Source organism: Ranitomeya imitator, chromosome 1 (genome assembly GCF_032444005.1).
Source record: "Ranitomeya imitator isolate aRanImi1 chromosome 1, aRanImi1.pri, whole genome shotgun sequence".
NCBI lineage: Eukaryota > Metazoa > Chordata > Amphibia > Anura > Dendrobatidae > Ranitomeya > Ranitomeya imitator.
Window position 1 is genome coordinate 749,776,750 of NC_091282.1, and position 23,331 is coordinate 749,800,080.

At 42.9% G+C, this 23,331-nt stretch overlaps 1 protein-coding gene across 2 annotated transcripts in view; it reads right to left on the reverse strand.

The window, feature by feature from the left end:
* Window positions 1-23,331, reverse strand: part of KIF26A (kinesin family member 26A) — a 222,636-nt gene that overhangs the window by 14,769 nt on the left and 184,536 nt on the right. For both annotated transcript variants that reach the window (XM_069734325.1, XM_069734333.1), the window contains exons 6-9: window positions 4,363-4,572; window positions 2,703-2,796; window positions 2,001-2,263; window positions 1,576-1,759 (exon numbers count right to left, since the gene is read on the reverse strand). In XM_069734325.1, coding sequence (XP_069590426.1) covers window positions 1,576-1,759; window positions 2,001-2,263; window positions 2,703-2,796; window positions 4,363-4,572 — 751 coding nt within the window. The remainder of the gene's footprint in view (window positions 1-1,575; window positions 1,760-2,000; window positions 2,264-2,702; window positions 2,797-4,362; window positions 4,573-23,331) is intronic.

The following is a 23,331-nucleotide window of genomic DNA, read 5'->3' on the forward strand; positions in this document are numbered from 1 at the left end:
TGCAGCACTTGACCTTTCCGTACTTTACAACCTTACAAAGTTCAGCTATTATGTAAACCTACAGCCACATCCTTCCATTTCTCTATTCCCCCAGTGCACATAAACCTCGCGGAAACTGTATTTCTACTGTTCAGAGTCGGAAGCACCATTGTTTTTCATCAACCTGTTAATGTTTTGTGCACCTGTAACACAGAGCTAATTTATTGCCTCTTAATGCAAAGTCCACATTTGTTCTACATTTGCAAATGGTCCAACTTAAATTCATGGGGGAGCTGTAAAAAAACTAAATTATCCATTCCTACTGTTGGTTTTTGTATTTGTGATACAAAGGTCTATTAAGTTTTTTCAGAACACAGGAAACAATGCTGAGACAAAATCAGAATATGGTTGACTTGTGATCACACAGAAATATAAAAGCATGGTTGATTTTAAAAAAAATATATCAAACCACTAAACAGCGCCCCACAGATCCATATGTTGTTTGTGGTACTGCAGCCCAGCCCTATATACATCAATAGAACTAAGTTACAACATCGCACTCCGTTAACAAAAAGGTGTGGTGTAGAGATGAGCAAAAAGATTTGCAGGACACTGGTCGAGCTGCCATGTCAGTCTGTGACCACCTACGTGAGTCATCTTTGGTATCTCTTCTGATTATGTAAAAAAGCTGAAGCTGAAAAGAGGAAGAGGAGGGCTTCTATAAATGGATAATGATTCTAAACACAAGTCAAAATCCGTAATCGACAACCTCAAAATAATCACTACTGGTACAACCCATTCTCAATTAGCATGTTTTCCCCCAGTAAAATAACAACACTTATACTCGCTTCCAGTGGCGGCGCGGTTCCAGCAGTGTCGGCACTCGCTCTCCTGGAGATTGCATCACACTGTTATGTTACACGATTCCTGCGCCCAATCAGCGCTGACTTCATTCTCCCGGACAAATCAGACATTAAGAGGAAGTCAGAGCTATTCCCGACCGCTCACTTCCTCTTGATGTATGGTACATATGAAGTGGGGAAGAGTAAAGGCACAGGGATCGCATGACATAACAGTGTGAAGCAATCCCTGGGACAGCGAGTGCTGACACTGCTGGAACGGCGCTGAAATGGAAGGCAAGTATAAGTGTTGTTATTTAACTGAGGGCAAATATGCTGATTGAGAAGGGGTTTATCGTGATTTGGACAACCCCTTTAAGCCAGATACAACGTCATGCTTGTGTTACAGCGCAATAGTGACATTGCACAGGGCCTGCAAATCAGAAGAGGCCACATTAATTCTGGCAGGTAGGAGGCAGTTTGCAGGGTTTCTTACCAGAAGACACAGACTACTGACTTGACCGCTAGACCAGGGTCCTGTAAATCATCTTTAGTGTGGTGCTGTTTTTGGAAAACAAAAGCCATATTTTCCAGTCTTGGACAACCCTTTTTATGTCCAGATAAGAAATACTACCCATAAGGTAATTCTTATTGGGTCAGCACTTCAGTTCTGCAAATATTGGGCCATTAATGTAACAGTACTTCAAACATCGAGACCCAAAAGATCAGGATTTATGCATGCTTCCTATAGACATACTTCCTCCTTTTCCACTTTTTTCCATACGATACTGGTATATATGAAGGGTGAAAAGCATATGCGAGTTCCTCCTATCTTCTTCCTCACAATCCACCTTATTGGTACTTCTTGCAGCAATGGCAGCATCAAGGAAGTGAGCGGCTTTTTCTGCCGTCGGGGCTCTGAGCTCACTCTGGTTTTGAAGCTGAAAACACAGCAAAAAAAATCGCCTAATTAGGATGAGGGTGAGAAAAAAATCTCCACTGCTGAACTCTCTTGGGCAATCAGAAAAACAAATATGGATAGCTAGGGACAAGGGATTCTGGCTTTTAGGCAAGAGAGAGTTTCATCAGATCTATAATGGCTGAAAAGAAAGAGATTTGAAACAAAATCGGAGATTTGGAAATAAAATGTATAAATAAATAATCCATGGAAGGTTATTATACCTGAGTGCCACATATTGGATCTTCTCGGAGATACACCCCAGGGGACTGTCCATCTTGAAGGCTGCCAGTGGCTACCTCTGCTAATAAATCCTTTAGATTTTCATCTTTGCCATAGATTTCAACAGCAGAAACCCGGATCGAGAAGCGAGTTCCAGTCTTTTCTCTCCTCTCGTTGATTAGTTTGAAAAGCCAGGAGATTGCGCAGGGTATAATGCCGAGGCTTTGTGTAGAAGCATCTTTGCCAATCATCGTATACGTCTTACCTAAAAAGAAAGCGCCATTAGATGACAATGGAGTCATCTCGATGTAGAGTCAGCCATTCATTGTCATACAAATCTCCATCTGCAAGCTATAAATATCATGGCCGATTCCAAGAAAATCTGGAGTCATTTTCTTTCCAAGAATCTATATTTCAGCTCTTCGGCAAGCAAAAATTTGTCTTTTCATTCGCTGTGAATTATAGTGATACGAGCACATGATGAGGCTCTAATATAAAGTTAATACAATTATTTACAATGTTTAGGAATTTTGATAAGCTCCAATTGATATTGTAACATTGGAGGAGAAATTAATTGAAGCAAGTTTTGTAACTAATTAAAAGCTATAATCTATTTGCATTCACTATGTTTGCCGAACCAGATACCGACAGCATGTGATTAACAGACTGACATATAATTAACTGTAACAAATCTGGGAGCTTACCAAGCTTGACATGACCAAAGCAAAATATGCACCCATCTGCACCATTCACGACAGACTGGATCACTTCTGCAACAGTCCCAGAGCAAACTTCAGCCTAGAGTACGATCAAGAAATGTACAGTGCCCTATTAGTATCGTGTATCTGAGCCATCTATGGTGACTTTCAGAACAGATGGGAACATCTTTTGAACAGTGCCACAATTTAACAGTATAACACAATTCATCAAACCTATACTAGGATTCTACAGCTACTATGGGGTTCGTGATGAGGAGCCATATCTTATGGTCAACATTTGTCCTCCCTATGAGTGGTTTGAATGAGTGAGGGGCTCCATCTCCATCTAAGGCCCCAATATTCGATGTAAATTGGCGGAATCCACCAATTTCGACAGGAAGGGCAGATCTAATGTGTATGGAAAGCCTTCTCACTTAATTCGCAATAGATGATGCCGGGAAAGAGACGGATCTGACAGTTGGAATTTTTAACACTTGATCCTTTTGGTTTTAGATGTGATAAACCACTGATAGGGGTGTTTGGCACTTGCCTCAAGCAATCATGAGTATGGACTAGTAAGGAGTGGTAGATGTCTAACGAACATTTGGCCAACAGCTTTCACACGTGTATCGTCATCTTTAGGAATCAAGACCGTTGGGATAATAAGTGTCATGAAAGTTTCTCTCACAAAGTGAGAAAGAAAACGCTAGTGCATGCCCTTATCATCTCCCGCCTCGACTACTGCAACCTCCTACTCTCTGGACTCCCCTCTAGCACTCTGGCACCACTCCAATCCATCCTACACTCTGCTGCCCGACTAATCCACCTGTCCCCCCGCTATTCCCCAGCCTCTCCCCTGTGTCAAGCCCTTCACTGGCTTCCTATCGCCCAGAGACTCCAGTTCAAAACCCTCACACTGACATACAAAGCCATCCACAACCTGTCTCCTCCATACATCTGTGACATGGTCTCCCGGTACCTACCTACACGTGACCTCCGATCCTCCCAAGACCTCCTTCTCTACTCCCCTCTCATCTCTTCTTCCCATAACCGCATCCAAGACTTCTCCCGTGCTTCCCCCATACTCTGGAACTCTCTACCCCAACACATCAGACTCTCGCCTAACATAGAAACCTTCAAAAAGAACCTGAAGACCCACCTCTTCCGACAAGCCTACAGCCTGCAGTGATCCTCAACCTACTGAACAGCCGCGCAACCTGCCCTACCCTCTCCTAGTGTATCCTCACCCACCCCCTGCAGACTGTGAGCCCTCGCGGGCAGGGTCCTCCCTCCTTATGTACTTGTGTGCCTTGTTATCTGCTCATGTTTAATGTATTTGTCTATATTTGCCCCGTATTCACATGTAAAGCGCCATGGAATAAATGGCGCTATAAAAATGTATAATAATAATAATAATAAAGAAAACTGGTCATGATACACCACCATCAAGAACGATGAGCTACATGAAATATTTTATTTACCATAAGTGGTATGATCACAATTGGGTCTTATTTTTGTTTTTCAATTTGCAATCTTGACAATTCTAGGATAACTGGTCGAAAGTCTGATTTACAATATTTATCTCAATGCCATCAAAACAAAAAATATTCTTGAAGACCAGGGTGAAACTATTACGTTCGTAAACATGCAAATGGTCTTGACCCACCTGAGAAGAGTCTTGAGGGAACACCGAATCGAAGGCAAACATCTTTGGAGCAGCAACAACGCCTCTTCTATGTCCAGAAATGGAGGGACCACAAGTAGATGGATCATATAAAGTGATCTGTTTTTTCCGTGGGTCAACTTTTAAAAAGGACATAGACTCAGATGTATCATGACTTCCTTGAGAAGGACAGATCCTAAGCATGACTTTCACCTGAAAAAAACCCATCAACCACAAGGTTTTAGAAACGAGTTTGGGTAGAGGGAACAAAGTAGCCTAGAATTTTGCAAAGGCATATTCAAAAAATGGCATCTTTAGTGAGGATGGTGTTATCTGAGCATAGACTGCACACTTGTTCAACTCATGGAATTGATCCCATATCATTAAAGAGTTGTTCACTTACGACAATCCTTTCTCATTAGAAGAGTTCCCTAAAGATAATTGGATCAAGGGTACAGCTGTGAAGGAATCTGCAGAAAGTGTTTCATTCCTCTATAGCTCCTCTGCAGGTGGAATGAAGAATTACACATAAAGGCAATGGAAATCAGTGGGTTGTCCACATGATGGGCCTTCTTGTGCAAAAAAAGTGGCCCTCAATTAGGTACTCTCATTCAGCATTTCATAATAGGGTATTTGAAACAGTTTTTCTAAATGAGACAGCTCCTTTAAGGGTAACATGACCGCATATGCCGAGTACGGTCTTTTCCTACGTATGTAACCTAACCACCAAGACTGCCCACCGACCCAACCTTTTCCTTAAATAAAAACATAACCAATTATTCTTTTGGATATTTTGGCCACAGCGGCCAACTTTTATTAACAAAATTAACATAAACATAAATACAACAGTATAAATTCGAGGGGAGGGTTCTTGGAGCTAAAAAGATCTGGCAAAACCCCACAAGAGAAGATCGACCACCATATTACCCTCAGCCGTGAAAACCAGCTCGAGGGCACCGTACATCCCGTTCCGGGAAGAGAAAAAACCACCGACAGCTCCCAGGGTAAAACCCCGTCCAGAGCCCATACCAAAATGCCAGATCCAACCCCACCACATTTTAAATTGCCTGCAATTATGCTCCAATTCCTTCCCCCAACCAATCAGCGTCAACTCCAAGAACCCCCACCCCCCCACTGCCACTGTGACAATAAACAAATAAAATGCAAATAATGACCAAACACCCGCATACAAAGTGTAATCCCAAACCCCAAAAATGTCTTTTTTTTTTTTTTTTTATAGATATATAACTTCCCTCGCCATATCAATATATAAACTCTGCCCAACAATTCCCCCCCCCCCTTCATTAAAAAACCCCCAAGCACAAGCCAACAAGGGAGGGTGGGTGGGTCTTCCTTCTCCTGAATTAAGGTAGGGAATGGCGGTTTTCCCGCACTTTCCCTACTACCTCCCCCTTCTAAACCCCTCCCCCCCTTTCCATTCTCCTATCCCCAGCCGCAGCATTATTTAAAAAAACCGCCCGGCTCAAAGCAGTCATGGGGGGCCTCCTCCCAGCTGCGCTTTGTTCCAGCCCCCATCTTGACCAGTTTCCATTAAAAAACATTCCCATGAGTGGACGTAAAATGGACTTTCTTACAAGGTCTATTTCACTTTTTATTAGTCAAATGTGAATTACAACATCATAGTGCATTCCCATACTCAGTCTTTAACACGCAATTTTATAGAATTAATCATCACAGAAATTGTAATTGGTAAGGTCAAACATAGCCTGCAATCTCATCTTCATCAGTCGCCTGGAGCTTAAGGACTGAATTCTATATGTTGTAAAAAGACTTTATATTCTGGAAGGAAAAAAAGAGATGTTGGATCTGCATTGCCGCATGTGGTCAGGAAAATGAATGAACAGAAACTCTCAAGTGTATATTAAAGAATGAGGCTTATGCAGCCGTCGTCAAAGGATGTATTCCACCTCTATCTGATTTACATGTGCTTGGGAATAATTTTCTTTTACACTTACATCTAAGTAGCCAATTATTTTTCACTTGCTAGAGTCACTAAAAGTATTATGTGAACCAAATCTGAAGTGGGGAAAAACAGTTTTGAGATAGATAGATAGATAGATAGATAGATAGATAGATAGATAGATAGATAGATAGATAGATAGATAGATAGATATGGGATAGATAGATAGATAGATAGATAGATAGATAGATAGATATGGGATAGGTAGATAGATAGATAGATAGATAGATATGAGATAGATAGATAGATAGATAGATAGATAGATAGATAGATAGATAGATAGATAGATAGATATGGGATAGATGATAGATATGGGATAGACAGATAGATAGATAGATAGATAGATAGATAGATATGAGATAGATAGATAGATATGAGATAGATAGATAGATAGATATGGGATAGATAGATAGATATGGGATAGATAGATAGATAGATAGATAGATAGATAGATAGATAGATAGATAGATAGATAGATAGATATGGGATAGATAGATAGATAGATAGATAGATAGATATGGGATAGATAGATAGATAGATAGATAGATAGATAGATAGATAGATAGATAGATAGATAGATAAAACACAGAGACCCCAATAACCCCACTCTGAGAGAAGCCTACCACACCGTACAACGAAATTACAAAGCCATCCTCAGAAAGAAAAAGCAAAACGACATCTCTACCAAACTCCTCCAACTCCAAGATGCCCTTGAAGACAACAAATTTTGGGAACTGTGGAATCACCTTGGATCCAACCAGAAAAGCAACAGCCTCCACATCCAGAGCGGCAACATCTGGCTCCAGTACTTCAAGGACCTCTACAATGACATCCCAAGTGAAGACCTGAACCTGGCACAAAAAGAGCTTGTGAAAAAACTGAAAGATATGGAGGAAAAGTTCAAAGATTTCCAAAATCCTCTGGATACACCAATCACACTGACAGAAATAACAGAAAGGATCACACAGATAAAAGGTAAAAAAGCCAGTGGTCCAGATGGGATCCTCCCAGAAATGCTGAAATACAGCCCTCCAGACATCCAGGCTGCGATATCAAAACTATTTAATATTGTACTGCAGGCCGGCTGCTTCCCCAAAAACTGGAACCAAGGCCTCATAACCCCTATACACAAAAATGGGGACAAGTACGACCCAGCAAACTACCGAGGGATATGTGTCAGCAGCAACCTGGGTAAACTCTTCAACTGCATCCTGAACAAGAGGATCCTCACCTTCCTCACCGAGCACAATGTCCTCAGCAAGAGCCAAGCAGGGTTCATGCCAAACCACCGCACCACTGACCACATCTACACTCTGCACGGCCTCATCAAGAGCCACGTCCACAATACAAAGAACGGGAAGATATACGCTTGTTTTGTGGACTTCAAGAAGGCCTTCGACTCAGTGTGGCACCCAGGACTATTCCTAAAATTGCTGGGGAGCGGAATAGGAGGCAAAACATATGATGTCATCCGAAGCTCCTACACAGAGAACAGTTGCAGTGTGAAGGTCAACGGAAGGAGGACAGCCTATTTCCAACAAAGTCGAGGAGTGAGACAGGGCTGCAGCCTCAGTCCAACGCTCTTTAACATCTACATCAACGAGCTGGCAGTGGCCCTAGAGTCCTCCTCAGCACCAGGACTCACCCTCCATGACACCCAGGTGAAATTTCTGCTGTATGCAGATGACCTCGTGCTGTTATCACCAACTGAGAAAGGCCTCCAAGATCATCTGAAAATCCTAGAGACCTTCAGCAGCACATGGGCACTGCCAATCAACGAGAAAAAAACTAATATCATGGTGTTCCAGAAAAGAAAGCAGAAACCCACTGGCAATCCTACCTTTATGATAGACAACCGTCCACTTACTGAAACCAACAGGTACACCTACCTGGGCCTAGAACTCAGCCAGTCAGGGAGCTTCAAGCAAGCCATAGAGTCACTAAAAGACAAGGCATCCAAAGCCTTCTATGCCATCAGAAGGCGTCTGTACCACCTCAAGGCACCAGTAACCGTATGGCTAAAAATTTTTGACTCCATCATTGCCCCAATTCTTCTATACGGTAGTGAGGTCTGGGGCCCAGTCTCATACCCAAACTGGTCAAAGTGGGACGCTGGGCCGACAGAAATATTCCACCTAGAGTTCTGCAAGCATCTTCTCCAAGTCCATCGGAGCACATCAAATAGCGCCTGCCGAGCAGAGCTGGGCAGATTCCCACTACACATCGCAATAAAGAAGAAGGCGCTGTCATTCAAGGCTCATCTACAAAGTAGCAGTCCCAGCTCCTACCATCACAAAGCCTTCCTACACCAGGAAGCCTCAGGAAGCCTCCCAAGGAAAAGTACCCAAAGCCAGTCTGACCAAGCCATCAACCTCCATGGCCTGACAAAAGGTGAAATCCAGAAAATGGTACACAAAGTCAAAGAGGAATATCTCAGCATCTGGAGGAACGACATAAACAAATCCCAGAAACTGACAATATACCGGAATCTACAGAGGGAGTACAAACTGGCCCCATATCTAGAGAAACTAGAAAACCCCAAAGATCGACAGATCCTGAGCCGGTACAGACTGAGCGCCCACAGCCTACTCATCGAATCCGGGCGGCACCGACAGAACTACAAGCCTCGAGAGAACAGACTCTGCCAGCAGTGCCCCCAGGAGGCCGTGGAGGATGAGGCCCACTTCCTGCTGAGGTGCCCCAAATACTCCGCAGTGAGGGACACTCACTTCAAGAGGCTGTCTGATCTCCTCCCAGATTTCACCTCCAAGGAGGAGGAAGAGAAACTGCCGATAATACTGGGGGAAGAGGAAAGTGCAGTGGCCGTAGCAGCGGAATATGTCAGTGCCTGCCACAGACTAAGAGGAGCCTGATATGTCATGGACTCCCGTACCCCAACACTGGACATATCCCTATCCCCCGACTAAAGAGCCCGATATGTCATGGACTCCTATACCCCACCCTGGAAACATCCCCTATCCTCTAAAAGGAATTTGATATTCCCTGGACCTCTATATGCCCCCCCTCCCCCACCCCCGTATTTTTACCATATGCTTTGGCAATGCTAACATGTACTTAGTCCTGCCAATAAAGCTCATTTGAATTTGAATTTGATAGATAGATAGATAGATAGATAGATAGATAGATAGATAGATAGATAGATAGATAGATAGATAGATAGATATGGGATAGATAGATAGATAGATAGATAGATAGATAGATAGATAGATAGATAGATAGATAGATATGGGATAGATAGATAGATAGATAGATAGATATGGGATAGATAGATAGATAGATATGAGATAGATAGATAGATATGGGATAGATAGATAGATAGATAGATAGATAGATAGATAGATAGATATGAGATAGATAGATAGATATGGGATAGATAGATAGATAGATAGATAGATAGATAGATAGATAGATAGATAGATAGATATGAGATAGATAGATATGAGATAGATAGATAGATAGATAGATAGATAGATAGATAGATAGATAGATAGATAGATAGATAGATATGGGATAGATAGATAGGTAGGTAGATAGATAGATATGAGATAGATAGACAGATAGATAGATAGATAGATAGATAGATATGGGATAGGTAGATAGATAGATAGATATGGGATAGGTAGATAGATACAGTGCCTACAAGTAGTATTCAACCCCCTGCAGATTTAGCAGGTTTAATAAGATGCAAATAAGTTAGAGCCTTCAAACTTCAAACAAGAGCAGGATTTATTAACAGATGCATAAATCTTACAAACCAAAAAGTTTTGTTGCTCAGTTAAATTTTTATAAATTTTAAACATAAAAGTGTGGGTCAATTATTATTTAACCCCTAGGTTTAATATTTTGTGGAATAACCTTTGTTTGCAATTACAGCTAATAATCGTCTTTTATAAGACCTGATCAGGCCGGCACAGGTCTCTGGAGTTATCTTGGCCCACTCCTCCATGCAGATCTTCTCCAAGTTATCTAGGTTCTTTGGGTGTCTCATGTGGACTTTAATCTTGAGCTCCTTCCACAAGTTTTCAATTGGGTTAAGGTCAGGAGACTGACTAGGCCACTGCAACACCTTGATTTTTTGCCTCCTGAACCAGGCCTTGGTTTTCTTGGCTGTGTGCTTTGGGTTGTTGTCTTGTTGGAAGATGAAATGACGACCCATCTTAAGATCCTTGATGGAGGAGCGGAGGTTCTTGGCCAAAATCTCCAGGTAGGCCGTGCTATCCATCTTCCCATGGATGCGGACCAGATGGCCAGGCCCCTTGGCTGAGAAACAGCCCCACAGCATGATGCTGCCACCACCATGCTTGACTGTAGGGATGGTATTCTTGGGGTCGTATGCAGTGCCATCCAGTCTCCAAACGTCACGTGTGTGGTTGGCACCAAAGATCTCGATCTTGGTCTCATCAGACCAGAGAACCTTGAACCAGTCAGTCTCAGAGTCCTCCAAGTGATCATGAGCAAACTGTAGATGAGCCTTGACATGACGTTTTGAAAGTAAAGGTACCTTACGGGCTCGTCTGGAACGGAGACCATTGCGGTGGAGTACGTTACTTATGGTATTGACTGAAACCAATGTCCCCACTGCCATGAGATCTTCCCGGAGCTCCTTCCTTGTTGTCCTTGGGTTAGCCTTGACTCTTCGGACAAGCCTGGCCTCAGCACGGGAGGAAACTTTCAAAGGCTGTCCAGGCCGTGGAAGGCTAACAGTAGTTCCATAAGCCTTCCACTTCCGGATGATGCTCCCAACAGTGGAGACAGGTAGGCCCAACTCCTTGGAAAGGGTTTTGTACCCCTTGCCAGCCTTGTGACCCTCCACGATCTTGTCTCTGATGGCCTTGGAATGCTCCTTTGTCTTTCCCATGTTGACCATGTATGAGTGCTGTTCACAAGGTTGGGGAGGGTCTTAAATAGTCAGAAAAGGCTGGAAAAAGAGATAATTAATCCAAACATGTGAAGCTCATTGTTCTTTGTGCCTGAACTACTTCTTATTACTTTAGGGGAACCAAACAGAATTCTGGTGGGTTGAGGGGTTGAATAATAAATGACCCTCTGAAAAGACTTTTCACAATTTAAAAAAAAAATAAACAAAGAAATAACATTCTTTTTTGCTGCAGTGCGTTTCACACTTCCAGGCTGATCTACAGTCCAAATGTCACAATGCCAAGTTAATTCCAAATGTGTAAACCTGCTAAATCTGCAGGGGGTTGAATACTACTTGTAGGCACTGTAGATAGGTAGATAGATAGATAGATAGATAGATAGATAGATAGATAGATAGATAGATAGATATGAGATAGATAGATAGATAGATAGATAGATAGATAGATAGATAGATAGATAGATAGATAGATAGATAGATAGATATGGGATAGATAGATAGATACAGTTAGGGCCAGAAATATTTCGACAGTGACACAAGTTTTGTTATTTTAGCTGTTTACAAAAACATGTTCAGAAATACAATTATATATATAATATGGGCTGAAAGTGCACACTCCCAGCTGCAATATGATAGTTTCCACATCCAAATCGGAGAAAGGGTTTAGGAATCATAGCTCTGTAATGCATAGCGTCCTTTTTTTCAAGGGACCAAAAGTAATTGGACAATGGACTCTAAGGGCTGCAATTAACTCTGAAGGCGTCTCCCTCGTTAACCTGTAATCAATGAAGTAGTTAAAAGGTCAGGGGTGGATTCCAGGTGTGTGGTTTTGCATTTGGAAGCTGTTGCTGTGAGCAGACAACATGCGGTCAAAGGAACTCTCAATTGAGGTGAAGCAGAACATCCTGAGGCTGAAAAAAAAAGAAAAAATCCATCAGAGAGATAGCAGACGTGCTTGGAGTAGCAAAATCAACAGTTGGGTACATTCTGAGAAAAAAGGAATTGACTGGTGAGCTTGGGAACTCAAAAAGGCCTGGGCGTCCACGGATGACAACAGTGGTGGATGATCGCCGCATACTTAATTTGGTGAAGAAGAACCCCTTCACAACATCAACTGAAGTCCAGAACACTCTCAGTGAAGTAGGTGTATCTGTCTCTAAGTCAACAGTAAAGAGAAGACTCCATGACAGTAAATACAAAGGGTTCACATCTAGATGCAAACCATTCATCAATACCAAAAATAGACAGGCCAGAGTTAAATTTGCAGAAAAACACCTCAAGAAGCCAGCTCAGTTCTGGAAAAGTATTCTATGGACAGATGAGACAAAGATCAACCTGTACCAGAATGATGGGAAGAAAAAAGTTTGGAGAAGAAAGGGAACGGCACATGATCCAAGGCACACCACATCCTCTGTAAAACATGGTGGAGGCAACGTGGTGGCATGGGCATGCATGGCTTTCAATGGCACTGGGTCACTTGTGTTTATTGATGACATAAGAGCAGACAAGAGTAGCCGGATGAATTCTGAAGTGTACCGGGATATACTTTCAGCCCAGATTCAGCCAAATGCTGCAAAGTTGATTGGACGGCGCTTCATAGTACAGATGGACAATGACCCCAAGCATACAGCCAAAGCTACCCAGGAGTTCATGAGTGCCAAAAAGTGGAACATTCTGCAATGGCCAAGTCAATCTCCAGATCTAAACCCAATTGAGCATGCATTTCACTTGCTCAAATCCAGACTTAAGACGGAAAGACCCACAAACAAGCAAGACCTGAAGGCTGCGGCTGTAAAGGCCTGGCAAAGCATTAAGAAGGAGGAAACCCAGCGTTTGGTGATGTCCATGGGTTCCAGACTTAAGGCAGTGATTGCCTCCAAAGGATTTGCAACAAAATATTGAAAATAAAAATATTTTGTTTGGGTTATGTTTATTTGTCCAATTACTTTTGACCTCCTAAAATGTGGAGTGTTTGTAAAGAAATGTGTACAATTCCTACATTTTCTATCAGATATTTTTGTTCAACCCTTCAAATTAAACGTTACAATCTGCACTTGAATTCTGTTGTAAAGGTTTCATTTCAAATCCAATGTCGTGGCATGCAGAGCCCAACTCGCGAAAATTGTGTCACTGTCCAAATATTTCTGGCCCTAACTGCAGATAGATAGATAGATAGATAGATAGATAGATAGATAGATATGAGATAGATAGATAGATAGATAGATAGATAGATATGAAATAGATAGATAGATATGAGATAGATAGATAGATAGATAGATATGAGATAGATAGATAGATAGATATGAGATAGATAGATAGATAGATAGATAGATAGATAGATAGATAGATAGATAGATATGGGATAGATGATAGATATGGGATAGACAGATAGATAGATAGATAGATAGATAGATAGATAGATAGATAGATATGAGATAGATAGATAGATATGAGATAGATAGATAGATAGATAGATAGATAGATATGAGATAGATAGATAGATAGATAGATAGATAGATAGGGGATAGATAGATAGATAGATAGATAGATAGATAGATAGATAGATAGATGATAGATAGATAGATAGATAGATAGATAGATAGATAGATAGATATATATGGGATAGATAGATAGATAGATAGATAGATATGAGATAGATAGATAGATAGATAGATAGATAGATAGATAGATAGATAGATAGATATGGGATAGATGATAGATATGGGATAGACAGATAGATAGATAGATAGATAGATAGATAGATAGATATGAAATAGATAGATAGATATGAGATAGATAGATAGATAGATATGAAATAGATAGATAGATATGAGATAGATAGATAGATAGATATGAGATAGATAGATAGGCCAATAATGAATCCTATGTCCCCATCGGATACAGGGAATTCTCTGTCTCCGCCCTGAAAAACAAAAACATCAAACAGGGCCGGAGCTCAGGAGGAATATTAGTATGGTACAAAGAAGAGCTCCATGAACATATCAGAGCAGTGAAGAGAGGAGACAGCCATATCTGGATAAGAATAAGCCGCTCCATCCTCACATCCGTGGCCGACATCTACCTCTGTGCAGTGTACGTAGCACCTCCAGAGTCTCCATACTTCAACCCAGACAGCTTTGAGACCCTAAAGACTGAAGCTGCCCATTTCCAGACTCTTGGGAACGTTCTCATCTACGGAGACCTCAACGCAAGAACGGGAAGAGAAAGAGACTACCTGACCACTGATGGAAACATCTATATACTTGGAGCAGATACCGACTGTGACAACCCAGTGCACACCGACAGGAACAGCTATGATTGCACAGTTAATAAAAGTGGCAGAACGCTGTTGAACCTATGCCGAAGCCTTGGATTTCGTATCCTCAATGGCCGCACCAAGGGAGACTCACTGGGAAGACATACCCTAAACTCCCATGTGGGCAGCAGTGTGATAGACTATGCCATCACAGATATGGACCCTACAAATATTGGCGCCCTTATAGTCACCCCACAAACACATCTGTCAGACCATAACCAACTGCTCCTATACATCAAATCCACAAAGAAATCACCCTCACAAACCCCGCAAAAGACCGGCCTCTTTAGCCTGCCACCATCCTTCAAATGGTCCAAGATGTCGGCCCCAAAATACAAAGATGCCATCAACAGACCAGAGATCAAGGAGAAGCTCCAATGTTTCCATAATAACGTGTATGAACTCAACCCAGAAGGAGTACACCTAGCGGTAAGAGACCTTAACGACATTCTATATGCCATGGCAGAAATGTCTGACCTGAAAAGAATCATCAACAAGAGACCGAGTAAACAAAATCCCAACAACTGGTTTGACAAAGAATGCAAGACCATACGGAAGGCCCTAAGAATGGCCTCAAATAAAAAACACAGACACCCCAATAACCCCACTCTGAGAGAAGCCTACCACACCGTACAACGAAATTACAAAGCCATCCTCAGAAAGAAAAAGCAAAACGACATCTCTACCAAACTCCTCCAACTCCAAGATGCCCTTGAAGACAACAAATTTTGGGAACTGTGGAATCACCTTGGATCCAACCAGAAAAGCAACAGCCTCCACATCCAGAGCGGCAACATCTGGCTCCAGTACTTCAAGGACCTCTACAATGACATCCCAAGTGAAGACCTGAACCTGGCACAAAAAGAGCTTGTGAAAAAACTGAAAGATATGGAGGAAAAGTTCAAAGATTTCCAAAATCCTCTGGATACACCAATCACACTGACAGAAATAACAGAAAGGATCACACAGATAAAAGGTAAAAAAGCCAGTGGTCCAGATGGGATCCTCCCAGAAATGCTGAAATACAGCCCTCCAGACATCCAGGCTGCGATAACAAAACTATTTAATATTGTACTGCAGGCCGGCTGCTTCCCCAAAAACTGGAACCAAGGCCTCATAACCCCTATACACAAAAATGGGGACAAGTACGACCCAGCAAACTACCGAGGGATATGTGTCAGCAGCAACCTGGGTAAACTCTTCAACTGCATCCTGAACAAGAGGATCCTCACCTTCCTCACCGAGCACAACGTCCTCAGCAAGAGCCAAGCAGGGTTCATGCCAAACCACCGCACCACTGACCACATCTACACTCTGCACAGCCTCATCAAGAGCCACGTCCACAATACAAAGAACGGGAAGATATACGCTTGTTTTGTGGACTTCAAGAAGGCCTTCGACTCAGTGTGGCACCCAGGACTATTCCTAAAATTGCTGGGGAGCGGAATAGGAGGCAAAACATATGATGTCATCCGAAGCTCCTACACAGAGAACAGTTGCAGTGTGAAGGTCAACGGAAGGAGGACAGCCTATTTCCAACAAAGTCGAGGAGTGAGACAGGGCTGCAGCCTCAGTCCAACGCTCTTTAACATCTACATCAACGAGCTGGCAGCGGCCCTAGAGTCCTCCTCAGCACCAGGACTTACCCTCCATGACACCCAGGTGAAATTTCTGCTGTATGCAGATGACCTCGTGCTGTTATCACCAACTGAGAAAGGCCTCCAAGATCATCTGAAAATCCTAGAGACCTTCAGCAGCACATGGGCACTGCCAATCAACGAGAAAAAAACTAATATCATGGTGTTCCAGAAAAGAAAGCAGAAACCCACTGGCAATCCTACCTTTATGATAGACAACCGTCCACTTACTGAAACCAACAGGTACACCTACCTGGGCCTAGAACTCAGCCAGTCAGGGAGCTTCAAGCAAGCCATAGAGTCACTAAAAGACAAGGCATCCAAAGCCTTCTATGCCATCAGAAGGCGTCTGTACCACCTCAAGGCATCAGTAACCGTATGGCTAAAAATTTTTGACTCCATCATTGCCCCAATTCTTCTATACGGTAGTGAGGTCTGGGGCCCAGTCTCATACCCAAACTGGTCAAAGTGGGACGCTGGGCCGACAGAAATATTCCACCTAGAGTTCTGCAAGCATCTTCTCCAAGTCCATCGGATCACATCAAATAGCGCCTGCCGAGCAGAGCTGGGCAGATTCCCACTACACATCGCAATAAAGAAGAAGGCGCTGTCATTCAAGGCTCATCTACAAAGTAGCAGTCCCAGCTCCTACCATCACAAAGCCTTCCTACACCAGGAAGCCTCAGGAAGCCTCCCAAGGAAAAGTACCCAAAGCCAGTCTGACCAAGCCATCAACCTCCATGGCCTGACAAAAGGTGAAATCCAGAAAATGGTACACAAAGTCAAAGAGGAATATCTCAGCATCTGGAGGAACGACATAAACAAATCCCAGAAACTGACAATATACCGGAATCTACAGAGGGAGTACAAACTGGCCCCATATCTAGAGAAACTAGAAAACCCCAAAGATCGACAGATCCTGAGCCGGTACAGACTGAGCGCCCACAGCCTACTCATCGAATCCGGGCGGCACCGACAGAACTACAAGCCTCGAGAGAACAGACTCTGCCAGCAGTGCCCCCAGGAGGCCGTGGAGGATGAGGCCCACTTCCTGCTGAGGTGCCCCAAATACTCCGCAGTGAGGGACACTCACTTCAAGAGGCTGTCTGATCTCCTCCCAGATTTCACCTCCAAGGAGGAGGAAGAGAAACTGCCGATAATACTGGGGGAAGAGGAAAGTGCAGTGGCCGTAGCAGCGGAATATGTCAGTGCCTGCCACAGACTAAGAGGAGCCTGATATGTCATGGACTCCCGTACCCCAACACTGGACATATCCCTATCCCCCGACTAAAGAGCCCGATATGTCATGGACTCCTATACCCCACCCTGGAAACATCCCCTATCCTCTAAAAGGAATTTGATATTCCCTGGACCTCTATATGCCCCCCCTCCCCCACCCCCGTATTTTTACCATATGCTTTGGCAATGCTAACATGTACTTAGTCCTGCCAATAAAGCTCATTTGAATTTGAATTTGAATTGATAGATAGATAGATAGATAGATATGAGATAGATAGATAGATAGATAGATAGATATGAGATAGATAGATATGAGATAGATAGATAGATAGATAGATATGAGATAGATAGATAGATAGATATGAGATAGATAGATATGAGATAGATAGATAGATAGATAGATAGATAGATATGAGATAGATAGATATGAGATAGATAGATAGATAGATAGATAGATAGATATGAGATAGATAGATAGATAGATAGATAGATAGATATGAGATAGATAGATAGATAGATAGATATGAGATAGATAGATATGAGATAGATAGATAGATAGATAGATATGAGATAGATAGATATGAGATAGATAGATAGATAGATAGATATGAGATAGATAGATATGAGATAGATATGAGATAGATAGATATGGGATAGATAGATAGATAGATAGATAGATAGATAGATAGATAGATAGATAGATAGATAGATATGAGATAGATAGATAGATAGATAGATAGGGGATAGATAGATAGATAGATAGATAGATAGATAGATAGATAGATAGATAGATAGATAGATGATAGATAGATAGATAGATAGATAGATATGGGATAGATAGATAGATAGATAGATATGGGATAGATAGATAGATAGATAGATAGATAGATAGATAGATAGATAGATAGATAGATAGATAGATAGATAGATATGAGATAGATAGATAGATAGATAAACTGGAACCAAGGCCTCATAACCCCTATACACAAAAATGGGGACAAGTACGACCCAGCAAACTACCGAGGGATATGTGTCAGCAGCAACCTGGGTAAACTCTTCAACTGCATCCTGAACAAGAGGATCCTCACCTTCCTCACCGAGCACAACGTCCTCAGCAAGAGCCAAGCAGGGTTCATGCCAAACCACCGCACCACTGACCACATCTACACTCTGCACAGCCTCATCAAGAGCCACGTCCACAATACAAAGAACGGGAAGATATACGCTTGTTTTGTGGACTTCAAGAAGGCCTTCGACTCAGTGTGGCACCCAGGACTATTCCTAAAATTGCTGGGGAGCGGAATAGGAGGCAAAACATATGATGTCATCCGAAGCTCCTACACAGAGAACAGTTGCAGTGTGAAGGTCAACGGAAGGAGGACAGCCTATTTCCAACAAAGTCGAGGAGTGAGACAGGGCTGCAGCCTCAGTCCAACGCTCTTTAACATCTACATCAACGAGCTGGCAGTGGCCCTAGAGTCCTCCTCAGCACCAGGACTCACCCTCCATGACACCCAGGTGAAATTTCTGCTGTATGCAGATGACCTCGTGCTGTTATCACCAACTGAGAAAGGCCTCCAAGATCATCTGAAAATCCTAGAGACCTTCAGCAGCACATGGGCACTGCCAATCAACAAGAAAAAAACTAATATCATGGTGTTCCAGAAAAGAAAGCAGAAACCCACTGGCAATCCTACCTTTATGATAGACAACCGTCCACTTACTGAAACCAACAGGTACACCTACCTGGGCCTAGAACTCAGCCAGTCAGGGAGCTTCAAGCAAGCCATAGAGTCACTAAAAGACAAGGCATCCAAAGCCTTCTATGCCATCAGAAGGCGTCTGTACCACCTCAAGGCACCAGTAACCGTATGGCTAAAAATTTTTGACTCCATCATTGCCCCAATTCTTCTATACGGTAGTGAGGTCTGGGGCCCAGTCTCATACCCAAACTGGTCAAAGTGGGACGCTGGGCCGACAGAAATATTCCACCTAGAGTTCTGCAAGCATCTTCTCCAAGTCCATCGGAGCACATCAAATAGCGCCTGCCAAGCAGAGCTGGGCAGATTCCCACTACACATCGCAATAAAGAAGAAGGCGCTGTCATTCAAGGCTCATCTACAAAGTAGCAGTCCCAGCTCCTACCATCACAAAGCCTTCCTACACCAGGAAGCCTCAGGAAGCCTCCCAAGGAAAAGTACCCAAAGCCAGTCTGACCAAGCCATCAACCTCCATGGCCTGACAAAAGGTGAAATCCAGAAAATGGTACACAAAGTCAAAGAGGAATATCTCAGCATCTGGAGGAACGACATAAACAAATCCCAGAAACTGACAATATACCGGAATCTACAGAGGGAGTACAAACTGGCCCCATATCTAGAGAAACTAGAAAACCCCAAAGATCGACAGATCCTGAGCCGGTACAGACTGAGCGCCCACAGCCTACTCATCGAATCCGGGCGGCACCGACAGAACTACAAGCCTCGAGAGAACAGACTCTGCCAGCAGTGCCCCCAGGAGGCCGTGGAGGATGAGGCCCACTTCCTGCTGAGGTGCCCCAAATACTCCGCAGTGAGGGACACTCACTTCAAGAGGCTGTCTGATCTCCTCCCAGATTTCACCTCCAAGGAGGAGGAAGAGAAACTGCCGATAATACTGGGGGAAGAGGAAAGTGCAGTGGCCGTAGCAGCGGAATATGTCAGTGCCTGCCACAGACTAAGAGGAGCCTGATATGTCATGGACTCCCGTACCCCAACACTGGACATATCCCTATCCCCCGACTAAAGAGCCCGATATGTCATGGACTCCTATACCCCACCCTGGAAACATCCCCTATCCTCTAAAAGGAATTTGATATTCCCTGGACCTCTATATGCCCCCCCTCCCCCACCCCCGTATTTTTACCATATGCTTTGGCAATGCTAACATGTACTTAGTCCTGCCAATAAAGCTCATTTGAATTTGAATTTGAATTTGATATGGGATAGATAGATAGATATGAGATAGATAGATAGATAGATAGATAGATAGATATGGGATAGATAGATAGATAGATAGATAGATAGATAGATAGATAGATAGATAGATAGATAGATAGATATGGGATAGATAGATAGATAGATAGATAGATAGATAGATAGATAGATAGATAGATAGATATGAGATAGATAGATAGATAGATAGATAGATAGATAGATAGATAGATAGATAGATAGATAGATAGATATGGGATAGATAGATAGATATGAGATAGATAGATAGATAGATAGATATGGGATAGATAGATAGATAGATAGATAGATAGATAGATAGATAGATAGATAGATAGATAGATATGAAATAGATAGATAGATATGAGATAGATAGATAGATAGATAGATATGAGATAGATAGATAGATAGATAGATAGATAGATATGGGATAGATAGATAGATATGAGATAGATAGATAGATAGATAGATAGATAGATAGATATGGGATAGATAGATAGATAGATATGAAATAGATAGATAGATATGAGATAGCTAGATAGATAGATAGATATGAGATAGATAGATATGAGATAGATAGATAGATAGATAGATAGATAGATAGATAGATAGATATGGGATAGATGATAGATATGGGATAGATGATAGATATGGGATAGATGATAAAGCAGAAAACCCCAAGGCTACCTCCTGAAGCTGGAAACAAAGCTCTTCACCCAGTGTCAGACCATCGGAGGTGGAGACCTCCACCGAGGAGACCACCAAGCCCACACAGATACATGCAGAGCAGAGATAGGAATGAGATAATAAACCTGCTCAATGCACTGCGCAGAATAATAATGTGACTGGATGGAACCAAGCACCGCTATAAAACTGTCAGAAATCCAGTTTGTCCCACACAGCCATACTCATTACAAGATATATACACACAAACCACACAGAAGAATGTCTTCACTTACAATCAGCAGCTGGAATATCCAGGGTCTCAACGCCTCAACCTTTGGATCTAAAACAAAGGACCCTGATTTTATACAAAGTATGAAAAATATAGACATTCAGATCCTCCTGGAAACATGGACCAGAGCCGAAAACGAATCCCTGGTGCCTATTGGATACAAGGAATTCTTGGTCCATGCCCAGAAAAATAAAAACATCAAACAGGGCCGGGGCTCAGGAGGAGTAGCGATCTGGTATAAAGAGGAGCTCCACCAGTACATCAAACCGGTGAAGAAAGGAGACAGCCACATATGGATCAGAATCAGCAGCTCCATCCTCACCTGCCAGTCTGATGTCCACCTCTGTGCCACCTATATACCACCGCCAGAGTCCCCCTACTTCAATCCAGACTGCTTCGAGATCTTACAAAGAGAAGCCGCCCATTATCAGGCCCTGGGCAAAGTTCTCATCTTTGGAGACCTCAATGCAAGAACAGGGAGAGAGAGAGACTTCCTGACCACGGATGGAAACATCTACATACTTGGAGCAGAGAATGACGGCCAAGACCCTGTACACACTGAGAGAAACAGCTATGACAGTACAGTCAACAAAAGTGGCAGAAAGCTCCTGAACGTATGTAAAAGTTTAGGACTTCATATCCTTAATGGACGAAGCAAGGGTGACTCCTTAGGAAGGTATACACTAAACTCCCATGTAGGGAGGAGTGTAGTTGATTACGCCATTACAGACCTGAACCTGGCAGATGTCAGCGCCTTCATAGTCACCCCACAAACGCACCTGTCAGACCACAGCCAACTTCTTCTGTACATAAAATCTACAGAGAAACCATCCACTCAGAAGCCACAGCAGAGCGGCCTCTTCACCCGGCCTCCATCCTATAAATGGTCCAAAATGTCGGCACTAAGATATAAAGAAGCTTCCAGCAGACCTGAAATACAGCGGATGCTCCACCACTTCTACAACCTTGAGTACATGCCAAACCCAGAGGGAGTGAACCAAGCAGCAAAGGACCTCAACAATATATTCTACGCAATGGCCAGACTGTCTGACCTTAAAAAAGTCGACTACAAGAGACCAAAAGAAACACAGGTCAATGGCTGGTTTGACAGAGAATGTAAAGCTGTACGGAAGACCCTGAGAACAGCCTCCAACAAGAAACACAGAGACCCCAACCACCTGGGTCTGAGGGAAGCCTATGACTCCATACAAAAGCAGTACAAAACCATCCTCAGGAGGAAGAAGCAGAGTTACATCTCTACCAAGCTCAATCAACTCCAAGACGCCCTCCAAGACAACTCCTTCTGGGAACTATGGAACCACATGGGCACCAAAGACAAGAAAAACAACAACCATATCCAAAATGGCAACCTCTGGCTCCAATACTTCAGAGACCTCTATAAAGACATTCCAAAGGAAGGACTAAGCCAAGAACAGGAAAACATAATGGCGAAACTAAAAGCAATGGAGGAAAAAATCAAAAACTTCCAAAACCCGGTGGATACACCTATAACACTACAGGAAGTAACCGAGAGACTCTCCTCCATAAGATGTAGAAAAGCCGGTGGCCTAGATGGAATCCTACCAGAAATGCTGAAGTACAGCCCACCAGAAATACAGGCTGCAATGGTTAAACTCTTCAATATTGTACTGAGTGCCGGCTACTTCCCTCGTACCTGGAACCAAGGCCTCATCACACCCATCCACAAGAGTGGGGACAGGTATGACCCAGCTAACTACAGAGGCATATGCGTCAGCAGCAACCTGGGAAAACTGTTCAACAGTATCCTGAACAAGAGGATCCTCACCTTCCTCACCGAGCACAACGTCCTCAACAAGAGCCAAGCAGGGTTCATGCCGAACCACCGCACCACTGACCACATCTATACTCTGCACAGCCTCATTCAGAGACACGTCTACAATACAAAGAATGGGAAGATATACGCCTGCTTTGTGGA